The sequence below is a fragment of the Lontra canadensis genome, unplaced genomic scaffold, assembly GCF_010015895.1.
Source record: "Lontra canadensis isolate GAN:19392208 unplaced genomic scaffold, GSC_riverotter_1.0 scaffold7, whole genome shotgun sequence".
Taxonomy (NCBI): Eukaryota; Metazoa; Chordata; class Mammalia; order Carnivora; family Mustelidae; genus Lontra; species Lontra canadensis.
The window spans coordinates 36,194,367-36,217,504 of NW_022631001.1; the positions used below are offsets into that span (position 1 = coordinate 36,194,367).

The following is a 23,138-nucleotide window of genomic DNA, read 5'->3' on the forward strand; positions in this document are numbered from 1 at the left end:
GAGTGCTCTGGCCCACGCCGGGAGGGCATGCGGGTGACACGGGCGTGGCCATTCCCAGTCCTCGGGCTCCCTCACGGTGGTTTTCTTCAGACCCTCAGAATCCTCCTTTTGCAGCATTCCAGGCAGCCAGTATCCATGGGGTAGAGCTGGCCCAGGAGCTGCACGCTGTCTCTGTCTTGCCCTGGGCTAATGGGCCCTCATGGTGCCTGGCCAGAGTGCGCTCTGCGGGTCAGTTCTCTGTTTACAGCTGGGAGGAGGCAGAGGGAGGGACAGAAACCTTTAGGAGGAAGGCTGGACTGTGGAAGCTTCTGGAAAAGTCACCTCTTGGCAGTGCTGGTTGTCAGTGGTTTTAGAGGATGTGAGTAGGCCAGGAGGAATAGGGTGCCTGGGGCCCAAGTTAAGGCTGTAACAGTCAGCAAGGTGAGGGGCAAGGAGGGAGGAAAGCTTATAGGGAGGAAGCTGCAGTGGGGGTTAGTCGCAGGCAGCCAGCTGACCAGAGAGTGAAGGACAGTGATGAGCTGGGACAGGAAGCCACTAGGCAGAGGAGATTGGGGTAGGGGAGAGGGGAATGAGGGCCAATCCCTGCAGATCCAGGGGCGTAGGGGCCTGAGTTACTCAGGCTGGAGCCTGTAGAGTAGTGAGTCCCTTCTCTCTGAAAGGATATGTTCTCTGTCTTCCTGCCCAGGAAGTTTCTCACAGCTCCAGACAGTGCTTCTCCCAAAAATATTTGCAGGCGTTTACAGGAGGCACAAAGAATTGGAAGTCAGTACATAGGATGTCTCCTGTGTCATCTCCACAAATTGTTTCTCCTTAATCTTTTCATACCTTCTGCTGCTGATCTGCTTTTCAGGCCTTGGAGCTGAGAACCTAGGAATTAGCGGTAACACTTGTACAGGAGATACCTGGGGAATAGCTGATGAGCTTTAGTCTCAGAATCTTATATTGTTTTTCTTGTCATAGTTTTTATATAGTCTGATAATTTTTCATTGACAAAATGTTGTCTACTTTTTAAAATATTTTCTATTTTTGTAGTTTATAAAGTTGATAATATTTCATGATGGAGGATACTTCCCGAATCAGTGTTCAGGGAGCAGATGGGCCCCTTCCTCTCTTGTTCCCTGCTCCTGGCCATCTCCCTGTGTCCCGGCATCTCCTCCTGTGTGTGGCTCAGCCCCAGACACCAAGGACACCCAGGCCAGCCTCCCTGCCCAGTGGGTTCTGAGACAAGAACTGAAAGTCCTGAAGGTTGTGTGCATTAAGACAGTCCAAAGTCCCTCCTCCTTCCCTCGGGCTGATGGGCCACTCCCTGGCTATCAGCACTTACTTGCTTCTTATCAGAGTGATAGAATGGTCCAGTGTGAAGGGGCATCCGGGGTCACTGTCCCTGGCCACTCTGCTGTGCAGGAAAACCCCATGTGCAGGGTTCATGACAGGCAGCCAGGCCCCTAGCCCCCTCAGGAGCCCACAGAACCAGACATCCTGCTCCCTCTTTGTGGACATGTCTGCCTGTGGGAAAATCCTTCTTTATTTTAATCCAAATCTGCCTCTTGGCTCTGTTTCCTCATTGACCTAGGTCAGCCCTTTGCAGCAATCCAGAACAAAGGTCTGCGGGCGTGGCATGGTTCCACTTTCGAAGGTTGGAAGTAGTGCTCACGGACCCTCTTCCCTGCCCCCTTTATCTCCCTCGCAGGGTGCCTATTCTCCAGGGCCCTCAGCCGTTCTTTCCGTGACAGGGCGGTCAATGTTCATTTTGGGAATAGGCCGCTCGAGCCTCACCTTGTGTCAGGCTCCATTCTCAGCTCTCATGAATGTCACTATTACCACCCACGACCACTCTGGGAGCTGGGCACTGCCAATATCCTCATTTCACTCACGGGGAAACTGAGGAACAGAGGTCAGCTTTTGTCCAGAGCTACATCAGTAAGCAGCATGGCAGAGATGGGGACCCGGGCAGTCTGGCCCCAGTGGGCTGTTCTGTTCTACACCCTGAGGGCTCACAGTAACCTGGCGGCGCACGAGCCTGGGGCTGGCCCTACTTGGGCTTATCTTGCAGGAAATCATTTGACCGGAGCCTGAGTTGAACCCTTTTCTGTGAAACGTGCTCAGAGATTGTTTGCACACAACCGATGGCAGGGCCGAGGCCTGTGCGCGGTCATCAGCAAATGGGTCCATGTGAGCTCTGTCAGGCCCCCTGTGGGGTACATTTAGATCAGGGTGACAAATAGGGGCTGTGTATATTTTCTTTTCCTGAACGTGAAGTCTGAAGCAATGGGTTCCTTGTTGAAAGTGCTTAGTCATGGTTTTGTGGCCAAAAAGTGGAGGGAGAAAGGTGCCCAAGGACCATCAGACAGGACCCCTCTTCAAGCACCTGATCCACTGTTCAGTCATAGGACGAACCCAGCAGTTATGGGGCAGAGGAACCTGCCCGCCAAAGCTGGATGGTAAGTGCCAAAGACGCATTTTTCTGAAATGCATCAACCAGGAAGGGTTTTTAAAGGTACAGGAGAGGGAGGGGGTCTGGGCCGGTCTGGCCTGCACTGCCCCTGGCCAGCTGTGTAATGAGCTGCCAGTCACTTGTGGTCTTGGTTTCCTCTTCTGGATGGTGGGAATAACATTGTCTTCTCAGAGGGATGATCTGGAGGGTAATTAAAAGGAGGCAGACATACCATGAAGCTGTAGTGACTGTTCTGGAGTGCTCCCCACACCTGACACCGCGAGGTTTGGTGACCAAGCCCTCGCTCACTGTCTGGCCTTTCCTGTATTTGTGGTGTGAGCTCCAGCCCCTTGGCTGCCTGCCACCTTGTGGAGTGTGGAACCGCCTGTGGAGCTGGGGCCTTCTGGGGCAGGAAAAGTTACTGCAGTCACGGTTGTCCTGGCCTGACCTCTGGCAGGTCAGGCTGGACTCCTGCAGGCATCTATGACCTCATCAAGAGTCTGTTTCCTGTGCTCAGGAACCCCTGGGCCCAGGCCACACACTGGCTGAACCTGAAGGGCTGAGAAGCTGGGACTGAACCATCTTTCTTTCTGCTCTTTGCTTCTCAGACAGCCTGCAACCCAGTTACTAGTTCCTAAAGATGGAAGTAGCAAAGTGAGCGACCTGGTCCCCAAGGTGGGGGCCCAGAGACCTGGAGGGAGAGCAGCTTAAAGCAATAGAAAAAGGACTGGAGAAAATCGAATTCTGTTGTTAACAAAAATGGGGCCCTGAGCAAGGGCCTAACCTCCCTGAAATATGGTGTCTGTATCTGAAAATTAGGGATGGTAATAGAACTAATTCCTGAGGTTAGAGGATATGGTGAAATACCATGGGAGCCTAACAAAAGGCATCTGGCGTGATGTCCAGCAATTCATAAATATGAATATTAGAATAATTTCCTTTCTCCTCCCTTGCCTGCCCCTTCTCCTTATCTAGTCCTGACTACTGCTAGTTTCCTATATGGCTTTGGGTAAATATCTTAACCTCTCTTTGCCCCTTCTCTTTGTAGAAAAGAGAGGAGTTGAACCAGCTACTGGTTCAGAATGGGTAAGTAGCGCCCCCTATAGGACATCTTGGGAATGTATAGGCGATTTGGCTGTCAAGGGGATGCAGGACAGGGTTACCCGCGGAGAAGCAGATTTGCTAGGGGTAACCGATGGAGAACAAAGGATTGTCCAACTTGCTACACAACCTCCTAAAGTTCATTGGCATTCATGTTTACAAGTATCTGAGCCTGGAGTCTGACTCCACTTTAAACATAAACATATGTAATTTTTGCATGTTTTTAATATACACTGAATTTTCTAGGAACAAAACTACCAAGCATCTGAGGTTTACCTGTTCTTATAAATAGGCCCAAGCACCTCATTACATCTTTCATCATGTCTTCTACGGTAGCTATACCCAACATCTGCATATTGACTCTGTGTGCAGTATCTTATTTTAACTAACGTTTCCTTTCTTCTTTGTATTATAGTTAGGGTACTGTGTTGATTGTTTATGAAATTATAAATGCTGGTAGGTTATATTATTTACAAATTTCAAGAGGGTGAAGAAATATTAAAAATATTTGTATTGAATCTTTGAAAGTATGAGAGAGGAAGTATGTATGTACCCAGGCCGGTGTGTGTATTAGCTTATAAATTAGCTGGAGAAACCTTAGAATGACCTGAAATGAGAAGAAATGGGTTCTTTGAACAAGCTGAAGGGAGACTTAGACAAATGTAGAAAGATTGGTTAAATATATATACATATATATATATATATATTTTTTTTTTTTTTTAAATTCTAGAAAGGACTAACACCAAAGAGAACCAGAGAAGTATGCAACAAAGGAAAGGGGTCAGAATATCCTACATGCCTCCACTGAGCCTAGGACTTGCGTGATTGTAGTAAATATAAAAGCCGAATATTCATCTACCCCAAATAATTATGTAACTTTGTTGGCTGAATGGGAGAGTAGGTTCCTCTTTGTGCCTATAGTGACAGATAAAATGGAAGAGAGGGGCCTTTTCCTCTTCCATGGTGAGACGTGAATAGATCCTGGTTGAGACTGCAGTATCATTGGGTGGTGCCATAAGCTGCTATTCAGAAATGTGGATGTACTTTCCGTAATTGGTTGCCTCTGGAAATGGGTGGGGGAATAGGGAGGAAAACCTGGGGACAGATATTTTTCCAATAGCCTTGTAGAACTTTATGAGTCTTTAAACTAGGCCCTGGGGGAGGGGGGAACTTTAATAAAAAATAAAAATTAAATTTAAAAAATGGTTTCATTTCTCTTAAAATGTTCTTTTATGTAAGAATATGTAATGGAAGTCAGAATTTTTAATAGCATCCTTTGTCAGAGAAATAAGGGTTTTTTTGATATTTGCCCTGTCCCTTCTGGAAAATATGTACTCTTTTTAAAGAGTTTGATACATGGTTTTCATCATCTTTCTTTGTCTTTGCTGTTTCTGGGTTTTTGTTTTGTTTTGTTTTACCATACCCACCTGAACATACATTTTTTTTTTTTTTAAACATCTGTGTGTAGATTTTTAGAGAAAGGAGAACCAGCCAACCTCCTTGCCCTTTGCCATGTTGTTTTATGGCCTCTGCCTGCATGAATTAATTGTGCAAATTTTGTGAATTACCTCTTCCTATTCTTTCATTTTCCACTGAGATATTTGTTTTTAATGATTCATAAGAGGTTTTGTCTTATTTTGCTTAGTTAAGAAAAGATAACAGTCCTTCCCCTGTCACTGACCGGGGTTTGAATCTGTTTGAATCCTGGCTTTCTCACTCATGACCTAAGAAATTCAGGCAATTTACTTAAGTCTCTGAGAATTAGTTACTTCTTTGAAAACTACATGAAACAGCACTGATTGGCACAAAATCCAAGCCCAATGTGTGGCTTCAGCTTTTGCACTGAATATTTTCTCAAAAACAGTACCTCCAGAACTCCTGCTTTTTCAGATCCTTGGACATGTACCACTCCCTTGCTGTAACCAAAGCTCAGAAAAATGAAACTGAAATCACTGAAATAATTGTTTTATTCCTCACGTAGGAATGAAGGAAAACAAGTTGATTCCGTTTGAGCTAAAAAAGGAACTTGCAGGGTCATTCCTGGGGTCAGGACATGCTCAGAACAACATCTGAGATCTGGGGACTGGAGGAAGGCCTTGAGCTTCATCACAAGATGAAACTGTCTTCCTCAAACTGTGCCCGCAAGACAGCATTTGAGAAAGGTTTCCAGTTGTTGGGAGTCAAAATGGAAAGGACCATCTATTCAACACACCAGCCATTCCCCCAGCACTGTGGTCAATTCCCGTCCTGGCTCTGTGTTTTGACATCCTGGCGTTGTAGGAGGGAGGTGGGAGGGGTACACGCTGGCCCCGCCCTACATCTCCCTCTTGGGACAGACCTTTTGCTTTTCTCTGCAGAGTCCCTAAAGACACAAAGCATGTGTATCGGCTCAGCTCTAGAGCTGGGCACATTGGGGTTGGGTCCCTGTTTCCCTTCCTGTCTGTGTGATCTCAGACAAGTGGATACACCTCTCTGAACCTCAGTTCCGTCTTATACTCAATGTTGATAATAATGCCTTTCCTGAAAGGTCGTAGTTGAAGACCACATCAGCCCCTAGCAGGCTGGCACCATCTTCAGCATGACTTGACAGTCACAGAAGTAGTCTCCACTCCAGATGGGCGGGCGGTGCGAGCACAGCGCTCAGCCGTGTAGTCTGTGCTGTGACCAAGACGTTTTGTGTGCCTCTCACTTAGCAGTCCCCTGACCAACAAGCTCCTGGCCGATAGGTGGACAGCAGGAGGCCCCTCTCCCTCTAGCTACCACACAAGGCATGTGGCCTGGCAAGTGGAGCTTAGGTTGGACCTCCACACCCAGTGGCCCCCATAGTTTGGGAGCCTTTGTTCATGGACTGACTGTTGCCCCTCATGCCAGAAAAAATCCGGAAGTCTGGTTAGCTGTTCCTCCGGAATACACCAGGAATTGACAGCAAGTCACACGCACTGACGTGCATGCTCTCAAGCATGCGTGTCCAAGCTCACACCAGGCAGGTGTGCACACTCCACGTGTGCATTTGCACACACGTGGGGCCTGCACACACAGGTCCCCATCGGCACGATCTCTTCTCAACCCTGTAGCCAGGCTTAACCCCAGGTGGGAGCCTACCACCCCTCATTCCGCTGAGAGTCAAAGCCAAGGCCCTCACCGGGGGTTCCCAGGCACCCTAGGGTCTCTGCCCGCCCTGGTTCAGGGCTGGTCCCCTGATGCCCCTAAGCTCCCTCTCTGCCTTTGTGCCGGCTCTTCCTGGGCTGGAGTGCTCCTCTCTCCACTCCTCACCTCCTCAGATCCTCACCACCTCCATCTCCAGAGCTCCTCTTGCCCCAACTCTGACCTCTCTCCCCAGTCAGTGCTCACCACCTCCCAGCGTCATTTACTTATTCACTTCTTTTGCTCACCTTCCTCACCAGAATGTATACCGGATGAGGACAAGGATCTCTGTGTCTTCACCCGCAGTCCTCTTGCAGAGAACGGTGCCTGGCACTTGGATGCTCTCAGCAAATATTTGTTGAAAAGACTAATGAATGATTGTGGACCCACCACTAACAGTGTCTTCATTATTACAACACTGTCTCTGATGGAAATTTGACTGCCGCATGCAGTTTGCTCAAATTCTCAGCTCTTTCCCTGTGCCAATGACCTGGCATATGTGGGCACTCAGGAAATTGCCTTGCATGGATTGCTTTAGAACCTTGGGCCCGTGGTAGCCATCTGAGGCCTCCATACCTGTCAGCAAAATCTGTGGTAGGTGGGCCATAAGGGGGACGTCGACCTCCCTGTCCCCCAACACCTCTGTGGTGTCGCTGTTTCACCCCAGAGCCCCCAAGGCAGCCCCACCCTGGGCAGCAGCTGTCAGCTGTGGTGCCCATCTCTGTAGGGAAATCGCTGTCCTGTGCTTTCTCATCTCACCTTCTTGGGCAGCTTCAAAATTCTGTTCTTATCACCCACTGACTTCAGTTTCTCATGATCCTATTCCCAGCTTTCTGTAGGAGGAGCTATTTCTCTGTATTTTGGTTTCATTCAAGTAAAACGAAAGGGTTGGACTCCTGAAATACCGCTCAGCTTTCCAACTGTTATGAGTCCTCAGTGCTTCCTGCTGCAAAATGCTGGCCTCTGGGCTGTTCTCCAGCCTCCCCTCCCCACCCCACTCCCAGATCCCTCTCTCCGGCCTTTCCGTGGGCTCCCTCATGGTCCCCACAGCCCACTGTCCTGGATCACCTCAATGTCAAGTTCCTTTACGTCCACAGCCAGCACTCTGCCGCCAAGCCACATCCTGTCTGCTCTTAGCATGTCTGAGCTCCTTTATTTCAAAATCTCTCTTCTGAGTTTGCTTTCTTTGACATCAAAGCCTACCTTTCCATGGCCTTCTACCCTTTTCACACCAGCCTGAGGTCATCCGTCTCAATAAGCACAGTGAATGTGACGAGGATTCTTAGTGTTTTTCAGAGATGGAGCTCATTCAGCCTGTGAGGAGGCCTCCTCCTCCTCTTACAGGTGAGAAACTGCAGCTCCCAGAGAACAGGGAACTGGCCCAGGACACACACCTCCTGGTGGCAGAACTGGGATTTGAACCTGGGGTGTGTGGTTCCAGAGGCCCTGCCGTGACCACTGCCCTGTCCTCCCTTTTCATGTGCCCATCATCTTGCCCTTTTGTCCACACCCTGCCTGCCCCCCTTGCCAGGGGGAGAACCGCAGCCCTTCCCCAGCTCCTGCTTGAGATGGCACTGGGGGCCTCACAGGCCGGGTCCACCGGCTCGGGATAAACACCGCTCCATCTTCTTCCCATTGTCTTTCAGCCTTGCCCCCATTCTCAGAGAAGGCATGTATCCCTTTTCTTCTGAGTCTCAGCCTTCCTTGGGTCTAGCCCTGCCACCTGTCCCAGCCTGCCTCCATCTGCAGCCCTTACCTGAGACTCAGAGCACTGTCGAAGCCTCCCCATCTTGACTCTGCTCTCCCTCACACCAGAATCTTGCAGGTGACTATGAAATAACAGCAGTGCATCCTTTTGTTTCCTTTAGAACAAGATGCAGATGTTTTCCAGAACTTTCTTCAACTTCAAGCAATAAGTTTTTTGGTGGACAGTGTTCCTCCCCCATCTTTAGGGCCAGGCTCTCTTATTCTGTATATTAAAAATAGAAGAAGAAAGGTTCTCCTTCCTGTACTTCAGTGATAGACTTGGCAAAGGTCCAAGATGGTATCTCTTTTACATTCATTCAACAACCATTTACTAAGCACTGCGCTGGGCTAGGTGCATGCTCCATGCTGTGACTCTTAGTGACATCCCTGAATCCCTCTAACAGCCCTCAGGAGCTCCCGGAGACTGGAATTCTGTAGATTCTCCTCCATCAATGCTATTGGAGATCTTTTCTGCAAGAACCTTGTTTTCATTCACGAAATACCGCAGGATTTACAAATCCTGCCCCCTGAGACCCTCTGAGCTGGCCCTCCAAGCCGTGTGCTTCCAAATGCAGCCTCCTTGCTTTGTGTTTGATTTTGGGAGTCCCAAGCGTCTCCAGCTGCCTGGAGGACCGGGGACACAAGGACCACAAATAGGGCTTCTCTCCCTGGCTCAGAACGGACTTCCCACCACCCAGTCTGCCAGGGAGACATCTGCAGCACCTGATTCAAGCCTCTCCGCCTCCCTCGTTCTTTCTCCTCCCCTTACCCTCACCACGCACACACCTGCTAATCAATAAGCTGAGTATTTTCTCCTTCACTCTGCTCGTGTACCTTACCTATGTTTCACAGCCAGGAAGGGCCCTCCTTCCTCGAGACACTTGACTGCCACCTGCTGGTAATTTGTCAGAATGGCGCCGCAAATCTCGTCCACTTAGCGAGAGCAGGGGCGCATCCTGGACTTGGGCAGCGTGCTGCTCAGAGCCACCGTAAGTGTGGCCCTTCCTAGCGCAGTGAGCATGCTGTCACATCTTGATTTAGACCCTGTCTGTCTAACTAGATTGAGGGAATCTTGGACATTAGGACTATGGATTCCTCCCTCTGTCCCCAGTGCCCTGGGGGCTAGAGAAACGCTTGTTCAGTGATCCCGATGCAAACACCAGTTACCTTAGGTGCAGGGCACCTGATCTCTCTGGGAGAACATTCTCTAGGTGCATCTGCTGCAAAACAAGACAGCTGAACCCCCCACAGGCTGTCAGAGTGACTGTGGAGGGCAAAGGTAGACTTGCAGAGGATACAGAGCCCCCTCTAGCCTCTTGGCTCTGCTCAGAGACCACCACTGCCTGCACAGACCAGAGTGTCTCCTCACCCATTCCCTCAGTAAACCCGGAGCTGGGCACCAGCAGCACAAAGCGGAGAAAGTGGAGGAGGGGGCCAAGGGCCACCTGCCGTGGCTCTCAAGGCCGGGGAGGGAAAGTACTTCCCGAACACACCTGTGCCCAGGGCCAGCCCGTGAAGGTTGTGGGATGCAGCAATGGGCACACAGGAGCCCCTTACTGGGGGGAAGCAGATCAATAAGCAGACAGCTAGGAGACAGGGTCATCGGGGTGCCCACTCATAAGCCTCCATATTTTCCAAGCCATGCCCCTTTATGGAGCCACAACATCAAAAGCCACTGCCCCCATGACATCCCGGGGCTTCACAAGCTGTCACACCTGAAGGTAGGGGAAAGAGGGGGACAGCCTTTCACTGAGGTCCCATTTTAAAAGGGGAAGCGCTCTGTTCTTTCGTAGGGCTGGTTTCCCCAGGTCCTGTTAAGAGAGCCTCCCCGACCGACTGCCCTGCCTACTCAGTCTGTCCCCGAGAACTGATCGGATATGCTTGCCAGGGAGTGTGAGGCTGTACATTTCCTTCTCTGCCCCGCCTGCCAGGAAGCCCAGGGACAACATGTCGGCTCAGGTTCTGTGGCTCTCCTGAACTAGGATTACTTTTTCTTCTTTCCCCTCATGCCTTCCCCAGGTAGGCTCGTGTGGGGGGGGGGTGTTATATTTTACTGTGTGGGGTGGTCTTGAAGGCGGGACTGGCAGTGGTGTGGTAGGAGAACCCACCCAGAGAACCCGCCCAGGGCCACTTGGGTCGCAGTCCCCACCGGCTAGCCGGGTCATCTGGAGCAAGATAGCTTTGCCTCCTCGGCCCTTACCTGGAAAGTTGGGGTGAAGAGCACCATCAAGGGTAGGTTATCATGAAGCTAAAATGAGTGAAGGTTATCGTGAAGCTAAAACCTCTGTCCCCTTTCCCTCCTCCCAGATCAGGGGCTCTGCTCCGACTGTGTCTCCTTCATCCCACCTGTGCTTCCTCCCTCCTGCCCGTGTCAGTCAGCTTAGGATGAAGGATAGATACGACTGGAGGACCTAGGTGACCGACTGTCCTGGTTTGTCAGGGACAAAGGGGTTTTCTGGGAGGCGGGACTTCCAGTGCCCAAGTGGGAAGGTCTGAGGCAGACAGAAGAGCCTGTCATCCTAGAACACACACCATCACCATCTCATTGGGCGATAGAAGCAAAGGTTTCTTTCTTCCTCGTGCTGCTCTCTCCATCCGGGACCTCGTCCAAAGGAGGAGTCTCTATCTGGAAGTTGCCAGTCTCGGCACAAAGGAACTCAGGGGAAAAGTTCTGTTCAAAAGTGGAGGCTGTCCCTTCCGCTCATATTCGTCAGTCTAAGCCAGTCACATGGCCTGACTGGGGGCGTTGTCCTGCAGACTGTCCCTGCGGGGAGGGGCAGCTAACCATGTGAACCGTAATGCAGTCTACATGCTCCCTCCGCTTCCTGTAGCATTTTGGGGTGCCGGGTCAGGGAGGAGGGACAGCAGAGAGAGACACCGGTCTGCGTTCGGTGGGCTTCAGTGTGGTCATCGTCCTGTAGGGGACACGTGGGGGTTTCTCAAGGGCTGCTCAGCCTCACCCTGCTCTGCTCAGAGGGGCAGCTGTGTCTCACCCTCCTCAGCTGCAGGGGCAGCGGGGCTGGGACTTCTCTTCTAGCCCCCGTGCTCCTCTGTGTGAAGCCCCGGAGACTCTTCTTCTTGAGCTCCAAGGAGAATGAGGGGACTGAGGGGGAACCAAGGGGACCACCAAGCTCTCCCAAGCACACTGCACAAGTCCCTTCGTGCCTTGCTTCTGACATCCAGGGAGCCTCTAGTTCAGAAGTGAGTACACTTGTGGCCCCCGATTCCAAGAACACAGGCCAGGCTCTCCCACGAGTGTCTTCACTATGTGTCACCTGGATGGCAGCACCAGGGCTGGCCCTAAGCTCCCCCTGGCAAGGACCCCTCTCCCAGTTACCTGTGGTCTCTTGGAGCCCCCTCCCTGGGCTCAGTTCTCTTTTGGAAATAGCACAGAGGTGGGTTTTTTTCCCTTTGGTTGTTTCATTCATTGTCTTACACCTTCTTGGAGAGAAAAGAGATTTCCAGAAATACTTGTCACAGCTGATTCAGCTTCCTTACTTGCTCCATGCATGTAAGAAAGGACTTCTGATTTTTTTTTTTTTAATATTTTACTTATTTATTTGAGAGAGAGCGAGAGGGAGAGCACAAGTGGGGGAAGGGGAAGAGGGAGAGCAGACTCCCCGTGAGCAGGGAGATCGAAGCCAGCCAAGGCCTTCTGATTTTTATTTTGCAAGATATAATGCCAAAGTTTATGCTAACATTCATTATTTCTATAAAGTAAATTTGAGTATTGGAACAATTGGTCCGAATAAGAAATTTCATATGGAGTTTGGTACCGAGAAGCTTCGTCCAAGTTTCAGAGAAGCCGGGGGGACAGTGAGTGAGGTGTGATCCCGGGAGCCCCCTAATAGTGAGATCATGGGGCGGAGGGTGGAAGGGCCACAGGTGTAAGGAGAAGGCTCAGAAGGCTTCTCTGAGGAGATGCCACCTGAAAGCACTTGAAAGGAAAGCAGGAGTTCCATCAGGTGACCAGTGGGTCAAGGGAGCTGCACCTGCAAAGCAGCGTGGGCACAGTTGAGGCCACGTGCTCTGGAGAACTTAAGTACTCGGGTGGCCTAGTGCTTTTGGCACCGGATGTGCAGAGCAGGGCAAGACAGGACAGGACGCAAGGCGAGCAGGCCCACTGTGGAGGTTTGATGTTGCCTGGCAGGGCGCTGCTGGAAGGCTCGGGGCAGAGCAGTAAAGCCGTGGAAGTGTTTTAAACAAGGGGGTGTCCTGTCTGTGACTGGAGTGTGGAGGGGTGAGTCTTGGGGGAGAGCAGCCTGGATGGAGGCAGTGGCCAGGGAACAGAGGGGAGTGGCTAGATCCGTCCATCAGAGGGGTGGTGGAGTGAGGGAAGGAGAGGGCACCCACGTGGGTTCTGGATGGCTGGTCTGGGGGCTGGAGAAGAGCGTGGGGCCTCTGTGGGGAGGCAGATCAAGGTGGAAGGACATATGATAAGTGCTCGGGCAGCACTGCCCTGGGGACTTGATGTCTGTGGGGTGTCTGTGTGGGGTGTGGGGCTTGGGGACTGGAAGTCCAAGATGCTGTCATGATTTTGCACGTGTACACACTGGCTCCCAGAGTCAGACAGCAAGGGTGTCTGAATCGGACTGCACAGAGGAGTAAACTGGGAGGACAAGAGTAGCCGTTGTCCTGGACACGGATTTGAAGACCTCTGTAATGATCAAGCCCCAGGTAGTCCAAGGGCTGCAAGAAGGAGCCAGCGGAAGGGGCAACCCCAGTAGTTTTGCTTTTTATCAGAAAGGTCAGGAAAGGCCCATTCACAGTCTGAGTCTCGCCCTCTCAAGGCAGAATCAGGAGGGAGTAGAAGGGTGGGTGCAGCCTCCCGTGAAGCCTGAAGCCGGGCAGAGACCCCTGTCCTGCCAGCAGGAGAAGGCAGGGTCACAGGCCATTGTAACTCAAGCGCCTTCTCACCACTGACTCCCCTTCGCTCTGGGTGCCCGCCCTGTACTTGAGCTTCCCGGACACCATCTCCAAGCGTCTTACTGTGCCTCCAGCGGTCTTAGAGACGGGCCCTGCGTACGCGTGTTCTTGCTTAACGCTTCCCGGAGACCTGTTTTCCGGGGCTGGTTGTCCGCCTTTGGACAGCGGCTCACTTGGGAGAGCCTGTGGCTCTGCTTGACCTTGATGTGGCTTCTGGAACCCCTGCGTCCTCTCACCATGTGACCTTGACAAGTGTCATCCTTGAGTTTCTCTCTGTCTTCTCATCCAGTGAAAAAAAAACCAGAGTATCTACCTCAGAATTATTTTCAGGCCTCAGTAAGTGAATCTCCATAACACAGTCAGAATGGAGCCTGACGCGAGGCACACACTCAGTAAGTGCTCACTATAATTTTATTGCCTGGCCCGGTAGGAGAAATGAAAAGTCCAATTATCTTCTTTCTCTTAAGACCACATCCAGGAATCCATGTTTAATCATTTCAAAAGCCTTGTTTGTCCTAGATGAGCTGGGCTGGCAAGCCTCTCCCCACTGAGCCTCTCCCTTAGCTAACAGGAGATTGTGCCGTGTGCCTCCCCACAAGTGACCTGTGTGGGCTTTCTTTTCTTGTGGGCCCCACTGTAGGTTTCTAGAAGACGTTGACTGCCTGAAAGGAAACGACAAACCATGAAAATCGCTCTGAGGTGACCCATCAGTCCAGTGGCCCCTTGCTCCTCCCAAGGTGGATCTGAGCTTCAAGAACTCTAACTTCAGGTAATAAAATCACACCCCCAGCCCCACCTGCTATCATTGGCAGCCCCCATGGTACTTCTTTCAGGAAGTGTGGTTTCTCCCCACAGCCCAACAGTTGGGACAAGTCTACCTCGTGCAACAGTCTAGCTGGTCAAAAAGAGAGAGTGGGGGCCAGAGGTGGCTCCCTGTGTCTGTCAGGTGGCCCAGAGGCTCGCCAAGACCTCGAGGGGAGGGCTCTGTGCTCCTCCCTCATCTGCTTCTCTTCATGTCCGTCATTATAACTTCTAGCAGCCACCCATCCGTGCCTTTGATGTGATCAAATGCTTCTCAAAGTATAAATTGGAATAACCAGGAAATTTCTGAAAGTGAAAAGTCCTAAGAGGACAAGGGTTTGTTCTACCTAATAGTAGAATGTATTATGAGGCCACAGTGACAGATAGTGTGGTACTGGATTGGAAGTAACTAGATCAAAGGAAGAGAATAGGAAGTCCAAAAATAGATAATAATCAATAAAGGTGGCATTTCAACTGACTGGTAACAGAATGTCTGGTCTAGTGAATGTGTTGGCATGGTTATCTATCCACTGGAGGGAAAGAAGTCTCCAACCTTAGGTAGTATACCAAAAGTAATTTCCAAATGGATTAAGAGCTATATAAATAACATTATAAAAATATTAGGATATTTCTATTTTGGGGTGAAAAAAAGGCTTTTAAAAAAAATCTCACTTTTAGTATCACATATAAATACTGAAAGCCAAGTTAAAAGGCAAATGGGGGAGGGTATTGATGACATCTGTGACAAACAAGGAATGACTATTCCTAATGTACAAACTTACTCATTCAACACCTATTTATTGAGTACTTACCATATGCTAGAAAACGTTCTCGGCTACTACGGTGCAAGCAGTGAACTAAACTGAGTCCCTGCTCTTCTGATGCTCATAGTCTAATGGACAGAAGGCTAGTAAATAAGTCGATTATGGGTCAGGGGCCATGGGAAAAAGTGAAGCAGGGATGGGGAGTTGCAGCATACGATATTCAGAGAGTATCACTTCACTGTGGAAGCAACGTTGGAGAAGAAATAGGAAGGAGAAAGGAGAACAGTGGTTAAACTTGGATGTCTTTGTAAATGTTGAGCTGGTGGGATCTTTTGATGGATTGGCTGCAGGTTGTAAAAGGAAGCAAGGAGTCGGGATGACTTCTAGTATTGGGGCCTGAGCATTCAGAAGTTCCACTCATCGATGTGAGCATCACTAAGGGGCTTGGCTTGGGGACAACCAGGGGTTTGGATTGATTTAGTTGGAGGTCTTTATTGTATACTCAAAGGGAGACCTCAGGGAAGTGGTCCTCTAAGTTTGACATTCAGGAGTGGTCCAGGCTGGAAGTAGAAGTTGGGGAGTTCTCCGAGCCTTGATCCTATTGGAGGCAATGAAGCTGGACCAATCTCTTAGGGAGTGGCTGTACACAGAGAAGGTCTGAGGACACCTTCAGGACTCTGATGTAGAGGTGAGGGAGGGGGACGAGCCTGCAAAAGAGGCCGGTGTGGAAAGGGTGGCCACCGAGATGAAGGGGTCAATGAGAGGGTCGGCTCTCCAAAGCCAAGAGACAAGAGGGGCCGATCAGCTCTATCAGGTGTTGGGATGGGGCAAGTAGGGAGGGAATGGAGAATCAGCCACTGGATTTAGCAATGAGTATCTCACTGGGGAGCGTAACGGGGGCTGTTCTGTTGGAATGATGAAGACAAAAGCCTGATTTGAGTTGGCTTATACTGCGTAAGGGGAAAAGAATTGGAAACAGAGAAATGGGGATACTGACCAGAAGGGAATGGAGTTCAGAAATACTTGTGATTTTCCCCCCCAAATGAGTTGTTTGTATCCAAATGAGGGTGATCTAGCAGGGTGGGGAAAGTGGAAGGTGCTGGATGAGTGGCAGGGAGAGAATTCCGGGGTGATGGTCTTTCAGGAGTGAGACGATGGCGTCCCCACCTGTTGGAGGAGCAGAATTCCTACCAGCAGCAGCTAGGCGGGCTGGTGGATGTGCTCCCTTTTCTCAGTGGAGTAGAAAGCCAAGTATCTGCTGAGAGTTGGGATGGAGAGCTGTTGGGGGCTTGAGGAGAAGAGCGAGGGTGTGGTGTTCTTGGTCATGGAGAGGGGAATAAAGCGAGCAGGGGAGTCGAGGATCTCCGGGTGGCGCTGGTGTTGGAGGTGTGCGAGGTCGTGGGTGGCAAGTGAGAGCAGCGAGTTCATTGTGTGCTTTTCTCCCCCCAGGTTCAGGTGCGCAGGTGAACATGAGTTAGGAGGCCCGTCCATACTGAAGAAAATGTGGTAGAAAAACAGGACATGAGTGGGCACAAAGGAAACCAGAGAAATGCCTATAAACATAGGGACAGCATCCGTAATCATTTAAAAATGCAAGTAAAAACCAATGGGGTTTTGTCCTTTCCTTCAGATTGATAGGAGCTCTTGTTGGGAATATAAATTATTGGAGCTTTTTGGCAGCACGGTGTTCCAGAATGTACCAAGACCTACCACGTGTGTTCCCTTTTGTCCTGCTTTTAGACATTTAGACTGAGCGATAATAGCTCTAGTGCCTGGAGTTAGAGCACTGAGATTCTCCCTCCAGCAGTGGCTGTGAAAGGAAAAAGTTGGCCCACACCTGACCCTAGTGCACTCGTCTGTGGGCGGAACTGTAATCAGCGAGCGGAGATCACAGTCCCCTTCTTGCTTTGCAGATGAAGGAACTTGGGCCCAGAGAGAGGGAGTGACAGCCCCAGTCACGTGGTGTGGACCTGGGACCCCGTCCGTGGGCAGAGCGTGGCCCTCTTCCACTTGGTTTGGAGTCGAAGTCCCTTGCAAGGTACTTGGCAGTCTCTTTTTTGGGCCAGCTGACTACACGCTTATAAAATGTGAATTCCTGAAATGTGCCAGTTGGTCTACAATGTCTTTATGTCCTTTATGCAGGTTTTCCTGGCAGGGGATGCTGGGCACAAGGGCTAGCCAGGGAAGACAAGACAGACTTTTCATGGCCCCATGCTAGACAGGGACCATATTTTCCTGACTCCCGAGAGGGACTCATGGTCTGAGAAAGGATATTTTCTGCTTTTCTGGGACTTTTACAGAAGTTGTAACAAAAACACAAAGATAACCAGTAAATCCTATTTATTTTATGGACTGGAAGAAAATAAAATTAGAACTGTCAGAGAGTATCTGGTCTTCTCCATGGGAGGACCACTGGGCTCTAAGTCCTCGAGCCTTGGGTTCTGCAATTATTCTTGCATGCCCTGGGATGGGGACCCAGGAGAAGCTACCCAGTTGCTCTGAACTTTGGGTCTTCATCAGAAATATGAGCAGGGGGGTGCCTGGGTAGCTCAGTCGGTTAAGCGTCTGCCTTCAGCTCAGGTCATGATCCCAGGGTCCTGGGATCGAGCCCCATGGGAACCTGCTTCTCCCTCTCCCTCTGCTGCTCCCCCCACTCCCCACTGTGTGCGCACTCTCTCTCTCAAATAAATAAATAAAATCTTAAAGAAACAGGCAATATGAACAGGTTAACCTACATTATCTATGTTAACCCCTAAAGCATGTCAGCTGCTCTCTCCATCCCGCCGTGTCCCTATTCCAGCTGGCGGGGGTGGGGGAGATGGGTTCGTATGGTAGACCAGTAGCCCGACCCTCCACAGGACCACCTTGGCCTTCCACCATAGTAGAAGAGCATGTAGAAATCACCTTTGTGCCTCCTTGTACCAGTTCCAGACCTCCAATGGCTGACCAGAGAATGGACATTTCTTCGACAATCAGTGACTTCATGTCCCCGGGCCCCACCGACCTGCTTTCCAGCCCCCTCGGCTCCAGTGGCATGGATTGTAACCGCAAACGGAAAGGCAGCTCTACCGACTACCAGTAAGGCCTCCTGGGCTCCTCTTCCTCTGGCTAAACTTGGTGTCCGTTCCCGGCACATCGAGGGGCCAACTGCTATTCTCCTGGAAGAAGGGGTCCTCTTTGTGGAAAGGGATGGAAATGAAAGATCCAAGTCTAGGTGGCCCCACAGTGGGGTTTTGTTTTGTTTTGTTTTGTTTTGTTTCGTTTTGCTTTTATTTTCCTTCCTGGATCGCAAGCAGGAGGGAGCCTCCAGCCCTGCTGAGGCACCCCCACCCCCTTTCTCTCCCCAAACTGTGCCACATCAAGGGAAAAGGAAGAGGCTTAAAGCCAAGTGCTACCTTTCACCTTTTTCCTCCAGCCTCCTTGGCTCCTTTGAGCAAGATGGCTAAGTGTCTGGAGGTACTCTCCGTGGTTTCAAAGAGGACTTTGCCTGATGCTCTCTCTGAGGAAGTCCCCAGTTGCTTAACGATGTTCAATGTTTGTGGAGGGAGTGAGTGAGTGCTGGCCCCCTCCGAAAGTACCGTAGGAACATCGGTATGGCCCTGAAACCTTACTCAAATTAGTGTGTACCTATTTTATTAAATAGTATTTTTGTTTCTTTTTAGACCTGATGGCTTTTCTTTTGAGTAAGTAAATTTGCATACATGTAGCCAACCCTTTACTGTACAAACACTTAGGGAATAGACAGCCGCATAGAACATTCAAAGGCACGTTTTGTTTTCTTGAGGCAACTGCGTGGGTTCTTATCCCCTTGTCCACTTAAGAGCTTTTCTTTTGTTTAATGAGGGAAACCTCTCCAAGGAGGTATCTCCCCCACAGCAGATGTCCTTTCTGCTGAAGTTCACAGGTCGAATTTGGGGAGCACAGTGGCTGAAGGTCAGATGCCCACTAGGAGATGCTATGATTAATATGTAAGTGACCCCAGATGATTGAGCAAGCCAACGCCCAGGGGATGGAGAGTGGGTGTGAGGCCCGAGAGGGTTCTTCTGGAGCAGTCCCTCCCCAACAGGGAGGCCAGGAGATGGTTTCCACGGACCACTTGCCTTGGGTGGTTGGAGTCACTGGTGTCTTCTAAGTCCTCTGCTATCTAAACCTGTGGTTTCCGACCTTGTCCCCACCCAAGACCTCCAGGTTTCCCTCCTGGACCCCATTTACAAATCTTCTGTGATTTGTGGAGACGCTATAATTAAGCACCCCTCATCCCTTTCCCTGACTTTTCAATGCGCTAATTGTGTCAGTGGAGCTCTCTTCACCTGAGTTGATCATCCTGGCCTCAGGGACCAGCTGCAAGCCAAGACAAAAGGGGAGGGAGAGTTTCAGTTTTCCCCTGTGGCCTGAATCCTGTCTTCTGCACTCTAGGACTAGCTAGGGTCCTCTCTGCTGGTGAGGCAGTGAAGGGCTCCCGGGTGGGAATCCCTGTTCTAGAACGCCCACGCTGTGATTTGGTGCTCCTGAGAAAAGTTGTTTTTGCCCTTGAGACTACATTGTTTGAAGGGCCAGATCCCTCTGTTCTTACAGGATGAAAGAGAGAGGCCCGGGTGCCAGGCAGTGCCCTCCTGGTATAAGCTTGGGTGCTGGAGAAGGGTGTGAGGTGATCCCAGGGTGATTTGGAACTCCTTCCCTGGAGGATTTTAGTCTGTTTTCTACTAAACCATGAGGTGCCCTGAAACCTGGATCACTGAAGACTATAAAAGGGAGATCGATCCCTGCTGTGACCCGAGGACCCCCAGTGGCCAAACAGGGCTCCACGGCCCTCAGCCCCACTTGGGCCCTCTCTCCCTGGTCCTTGGGCCTCGAGGGTTCCCACCTGGCTGAGAACCAGAACATTGTGTGTCCGTGTCTTTGAAAAGCTTCCTCAGGGCTCTGCTCAATGCTTCCTTGTGGGTTCTCTGGTCTCCCCTCCCCACTTCACACCCCCCCCACCAGATATATATGTATGCACACATATATTTGAGGCTTGGTATGTTTTGCAAATGAATAAACTCCATTTATCCAGAATGATGAGGGGAATAAGATATTACAGTTATTTGGATACAGTTATTAAGAATTTCCATAAATGCTCTGTATTCCCGGTTTCTAATAGGGCCTAAAATATGTTAACAGCAAGCTCTGTTGATGACCACACATAACTTTTGTTTGATCATCTGGGAAACCAGTCCTAGATGCATAGTAGGACAAGCTGTGTGTGTTCGACTAGTCTGCGTCGATAATCGATACTACGGAAATCTGAACTTTCTGATTATTTGGTTTCTGGATAAATGCAATCCTTCCATGTTGTAAGAAGCTGCTTTGTATGTCTTTATTAAATACTCACATTCTCTCTTGTTTTTTCAGAGAGAGCATGGACACAGACAAAGATGACCCTCACGGAAGGTACCATGAACCTAGTCATGACCTTCATCCTGCTAGCTATTTTCCTTGCATAATTACATGTTCTGTTACTTGGTACAGGTCCCACCTGTGTCCTTGATTGGGGATAAGCTCAAGATGCTCACCCCCAGCCCCCCAGGGCAGCTAACAAGAGCCCTTGTGTTGGAGACAGATGACAGGGATTAAGCAGGGAAATGAATGAAGCTGAGAAGAAAGAGAGGTGTAACTTGGCCATTAGTCTCCCAGGGATTGTGTTTGATCTTGCTTTTTTTTTTTTTTTCCCCCATGCTTTCCCTTCCAGGTTAGAATACACAGAGCACCAAGGAAGGATCAAAAATGCAAGGTAAGCATGGACCAGTCTATACAGCATCCTGGTTCTGGCTGCTCAGAGTGCAGCTGAGGCAGCTCTGTGTGTCTGGTCCCTGTCGGTCTAAGCATCCTTTCAGGTCTCAGGGTGGGGGTTGATGTGGGCTGCCTGCCACTTGTCCTCTCCACATGGAGTTGGCCTTCACTCTTGGCTGTCTGATCACATTTAACCTAAAGGGGACTTCAGAAGTAGCAGGAAACCCTTCCAGGCTGAAGCTCTTCCCCAGCAGTCTCCAGCAAGTTCCTTGCTCCTTCCTGATTCCCCTCCAGAGGAGACCTGTTTCAGTGACCCCATCCTTGGGCTGAGCCTTGCCTCTCAGAGCAGCCCGTCTTGCATTGCAAGGCCAGAGATGGGGCTGCCTTCGCCCTTGAGTAGATTCTCGGACTTGGTCCCTCCTGCCTCCAGCCACACTTGGTGACCCTATCCATGTGGGTCTGCTCTCCTCCCAGTGTCTCCAGGGCCCTCTGAGGCTGTCCTGACACAGATCCAGGGCTGCAGAATTCGACTGGCCTGAGATTTGTAGCTTTCCCTACACGGCCTAGCCTTGGTGGGAGGTCCCTCTTGGTGGCTCTGTTGCTATGGCAGCAAATGACCTTTCCACTGGTGATACACCTCCATAGGGGACCATCACAAATGGCAGCTGAAAACCAGTCAGGGAGAGCGTTTGTTCCTGGGGAAGTGTCCCTTGCCTTGACGGGCAGCCATTCCTGGGAGGGACGAGTGTGACATTCTTCAGAGGAAGCTCTTGGGGACAGATGTAGCATCTGTTGTATCTTGGTGGAGTCATGGTTGACCCAATGATGGTGGCGCTAGTTACCTAGTGACTCAGTCAGTGAGGCTCTGACAGGCCACGCAGTGGGCTCCTCACAAACCTCCGAGATCTCTCCGGGACTCCAGGATCACACCCCCCACCCAGTGGCTGTCCTAAGTGCTTTGCTCTTGTCAGGCTCCACGTCCCTTCTCTTTCCCTCAATGCCCATCTTAAAATCCAACCTGACAGATGCTGAGAGGAAAAGAAATGAGAACGGGTGCCTGGGTGGCTCAATCAGTTAAGCGTCTGCTTTTGGCTCAGGTCATGATCCTGAGTCCTGGGATCAAGTCCCACATCAGACTCCCTGCTCAGCAGGAGTCTGCTTCTCCCTCTGCCCGCTGCTCTTTCTCTGACAAATAATCTAAAAAAAAAAAAAAAGTAATGAGAAATTCCCTATCCAGTTTACTCTGAGAAGACCATTTTTGTTCTATTTCTTCTTAATTCTGAGTATGTGGAAAGCATACAGCCAACTAATACTGACCCCAGGGCGGGCGGGGGTGGGCAGTGAGGCCGCTTCTTTGGTACCTTTAGTCGAGTTCAAAGCCTTGTGCAGATTCTAAATGTGCCCTGTCCGGGGAATGTCAGGAACCGTGGGAACTGACTTTTGTCATTGTCTCCTTGAGGCTTGGTGTCATTTTCTAGAAATCCTTTTTCCTGTTGTGCAGGGAAGCCCACAGTCAGATCGAAAAGCGGCGTCGGGATAAAATGAACAGTTTCATTGACGAACTGGCTTCTTTGGTGCCCACGTGCAATGCCATGTCCAGGAAGTTAGATAAACTTACTGTGCTGAGGATGGCCGTTCAGCACATGAAAACATTACGAGGTAAGATGGTGGGCTTTATTGTCCTTGATGCCCCGGCCTACCAGTGTTCCGTCCCTGGCCTAGGGTGTGCCTGAGGCCCCTGGACCGTGGTCATTATTTGCCAGTGTGTAGCCTTCAGCAACAGGCCTCTCCTTCCCCTCAGTAGACCTGATGACAAATGGAGTGATCATTGAATTTACGTGGGTGTCCAGTGGGGATTTGTGCAGTCGACCCGCTCCGGGGGGTACACGTGTATGTGAGAGGCAGGCTCCGTGTGTGTCAGAGAGGCCCCACACCTTCCATGTGTGTGTGCGCCTGGGCCCCACTTGCCCGGTGATCCCCATCAGAAATGCAGGTGCCCTTGGAGACACCGAGAAGTCCCCTGCTGTTTGTAGGAGGAAGATTCACCATGGCTCCTTTCAAGAGTGACTCACTGGGGGATGGTTTTTGCTTCGTTTTACTGTCAGGGATGAACACTGATAAGATTTTCATGCTCCTGGAATTTTCCCAAACCAGATAGACTCTTTATGAGGGAGGCAGTTTTTCCTTCTCTGAACATGGGGTGGTTCAGAACACAGAGGCAGAGTAATGTGGAAAGGACTTATCCAAACCACAGGAGAAATCTGTACTGTCGCAGGCCCTTCAGTGAGCACTGGGCCTGGAAGGTTCTGTGGCCCATCTTGGACCCTTGGAGGAAATTGGAAAGTGGGCGCTCAGTCAGACCTCTGACCTGCGTGGCAAAAGAATTGCGTTTTTATGGACATGGCAGCATCGTGTCCTATGTTGTGAGCATGTCATCTAAACATTCCTATTAG

The 23,138-nt window shown here is 50.4% G+C and overlaps 1 protein-coding gene across 8 annotated transcripts in view; it reads left to right on the top strand.

Annotated features, from left to right (window-relative positions):
* Positions 1-23,138, top strand: part of ARNTL (aryl hydrocarbon receptor nuclear translocator like) — a 103,699-nt gene that overhangs the window by 49,905 nt on the left and 30,656 nt on the right. For 3 of the 8 annotated variants that reach the window (XM_032853517.1, XM_032853511.1, XM_032853510.1), the window contains exons 3-8: positions 13,992-14,120; positions 16,830-16,954; positions 17,842-17,994; positions 20,308-20,346; positions 20,645-20,686; positions 22,187-22,344. In XM_032853517.1, coding sequence (XP_032709408.1) covers positions 17,855-17,994; positions 20,308-20,346; positions 20,645-20,686; positions 22,187-22,344 — 379 coding nt within the window. In that variant the 5' untranslated portion in view covers positions 13,992-14,120; positions 16,830-16,954; positions 17,842-17,854. Of the gene's footprint in view, positions 1-13,991; positions 14,121-16,829; positions 16,955-17,841; positions 17,995-18,460; positions 18,885-20,307; positions 20,347-20,644; positions 20,687-22,186; positions 22,345-23,138 lie in introns of those variants that run through there. The other 5 variants (XM_032853512.1, XM_032853513.1, XM_032853515.1 and 2 more) reach the window with 3 other exon arrangements.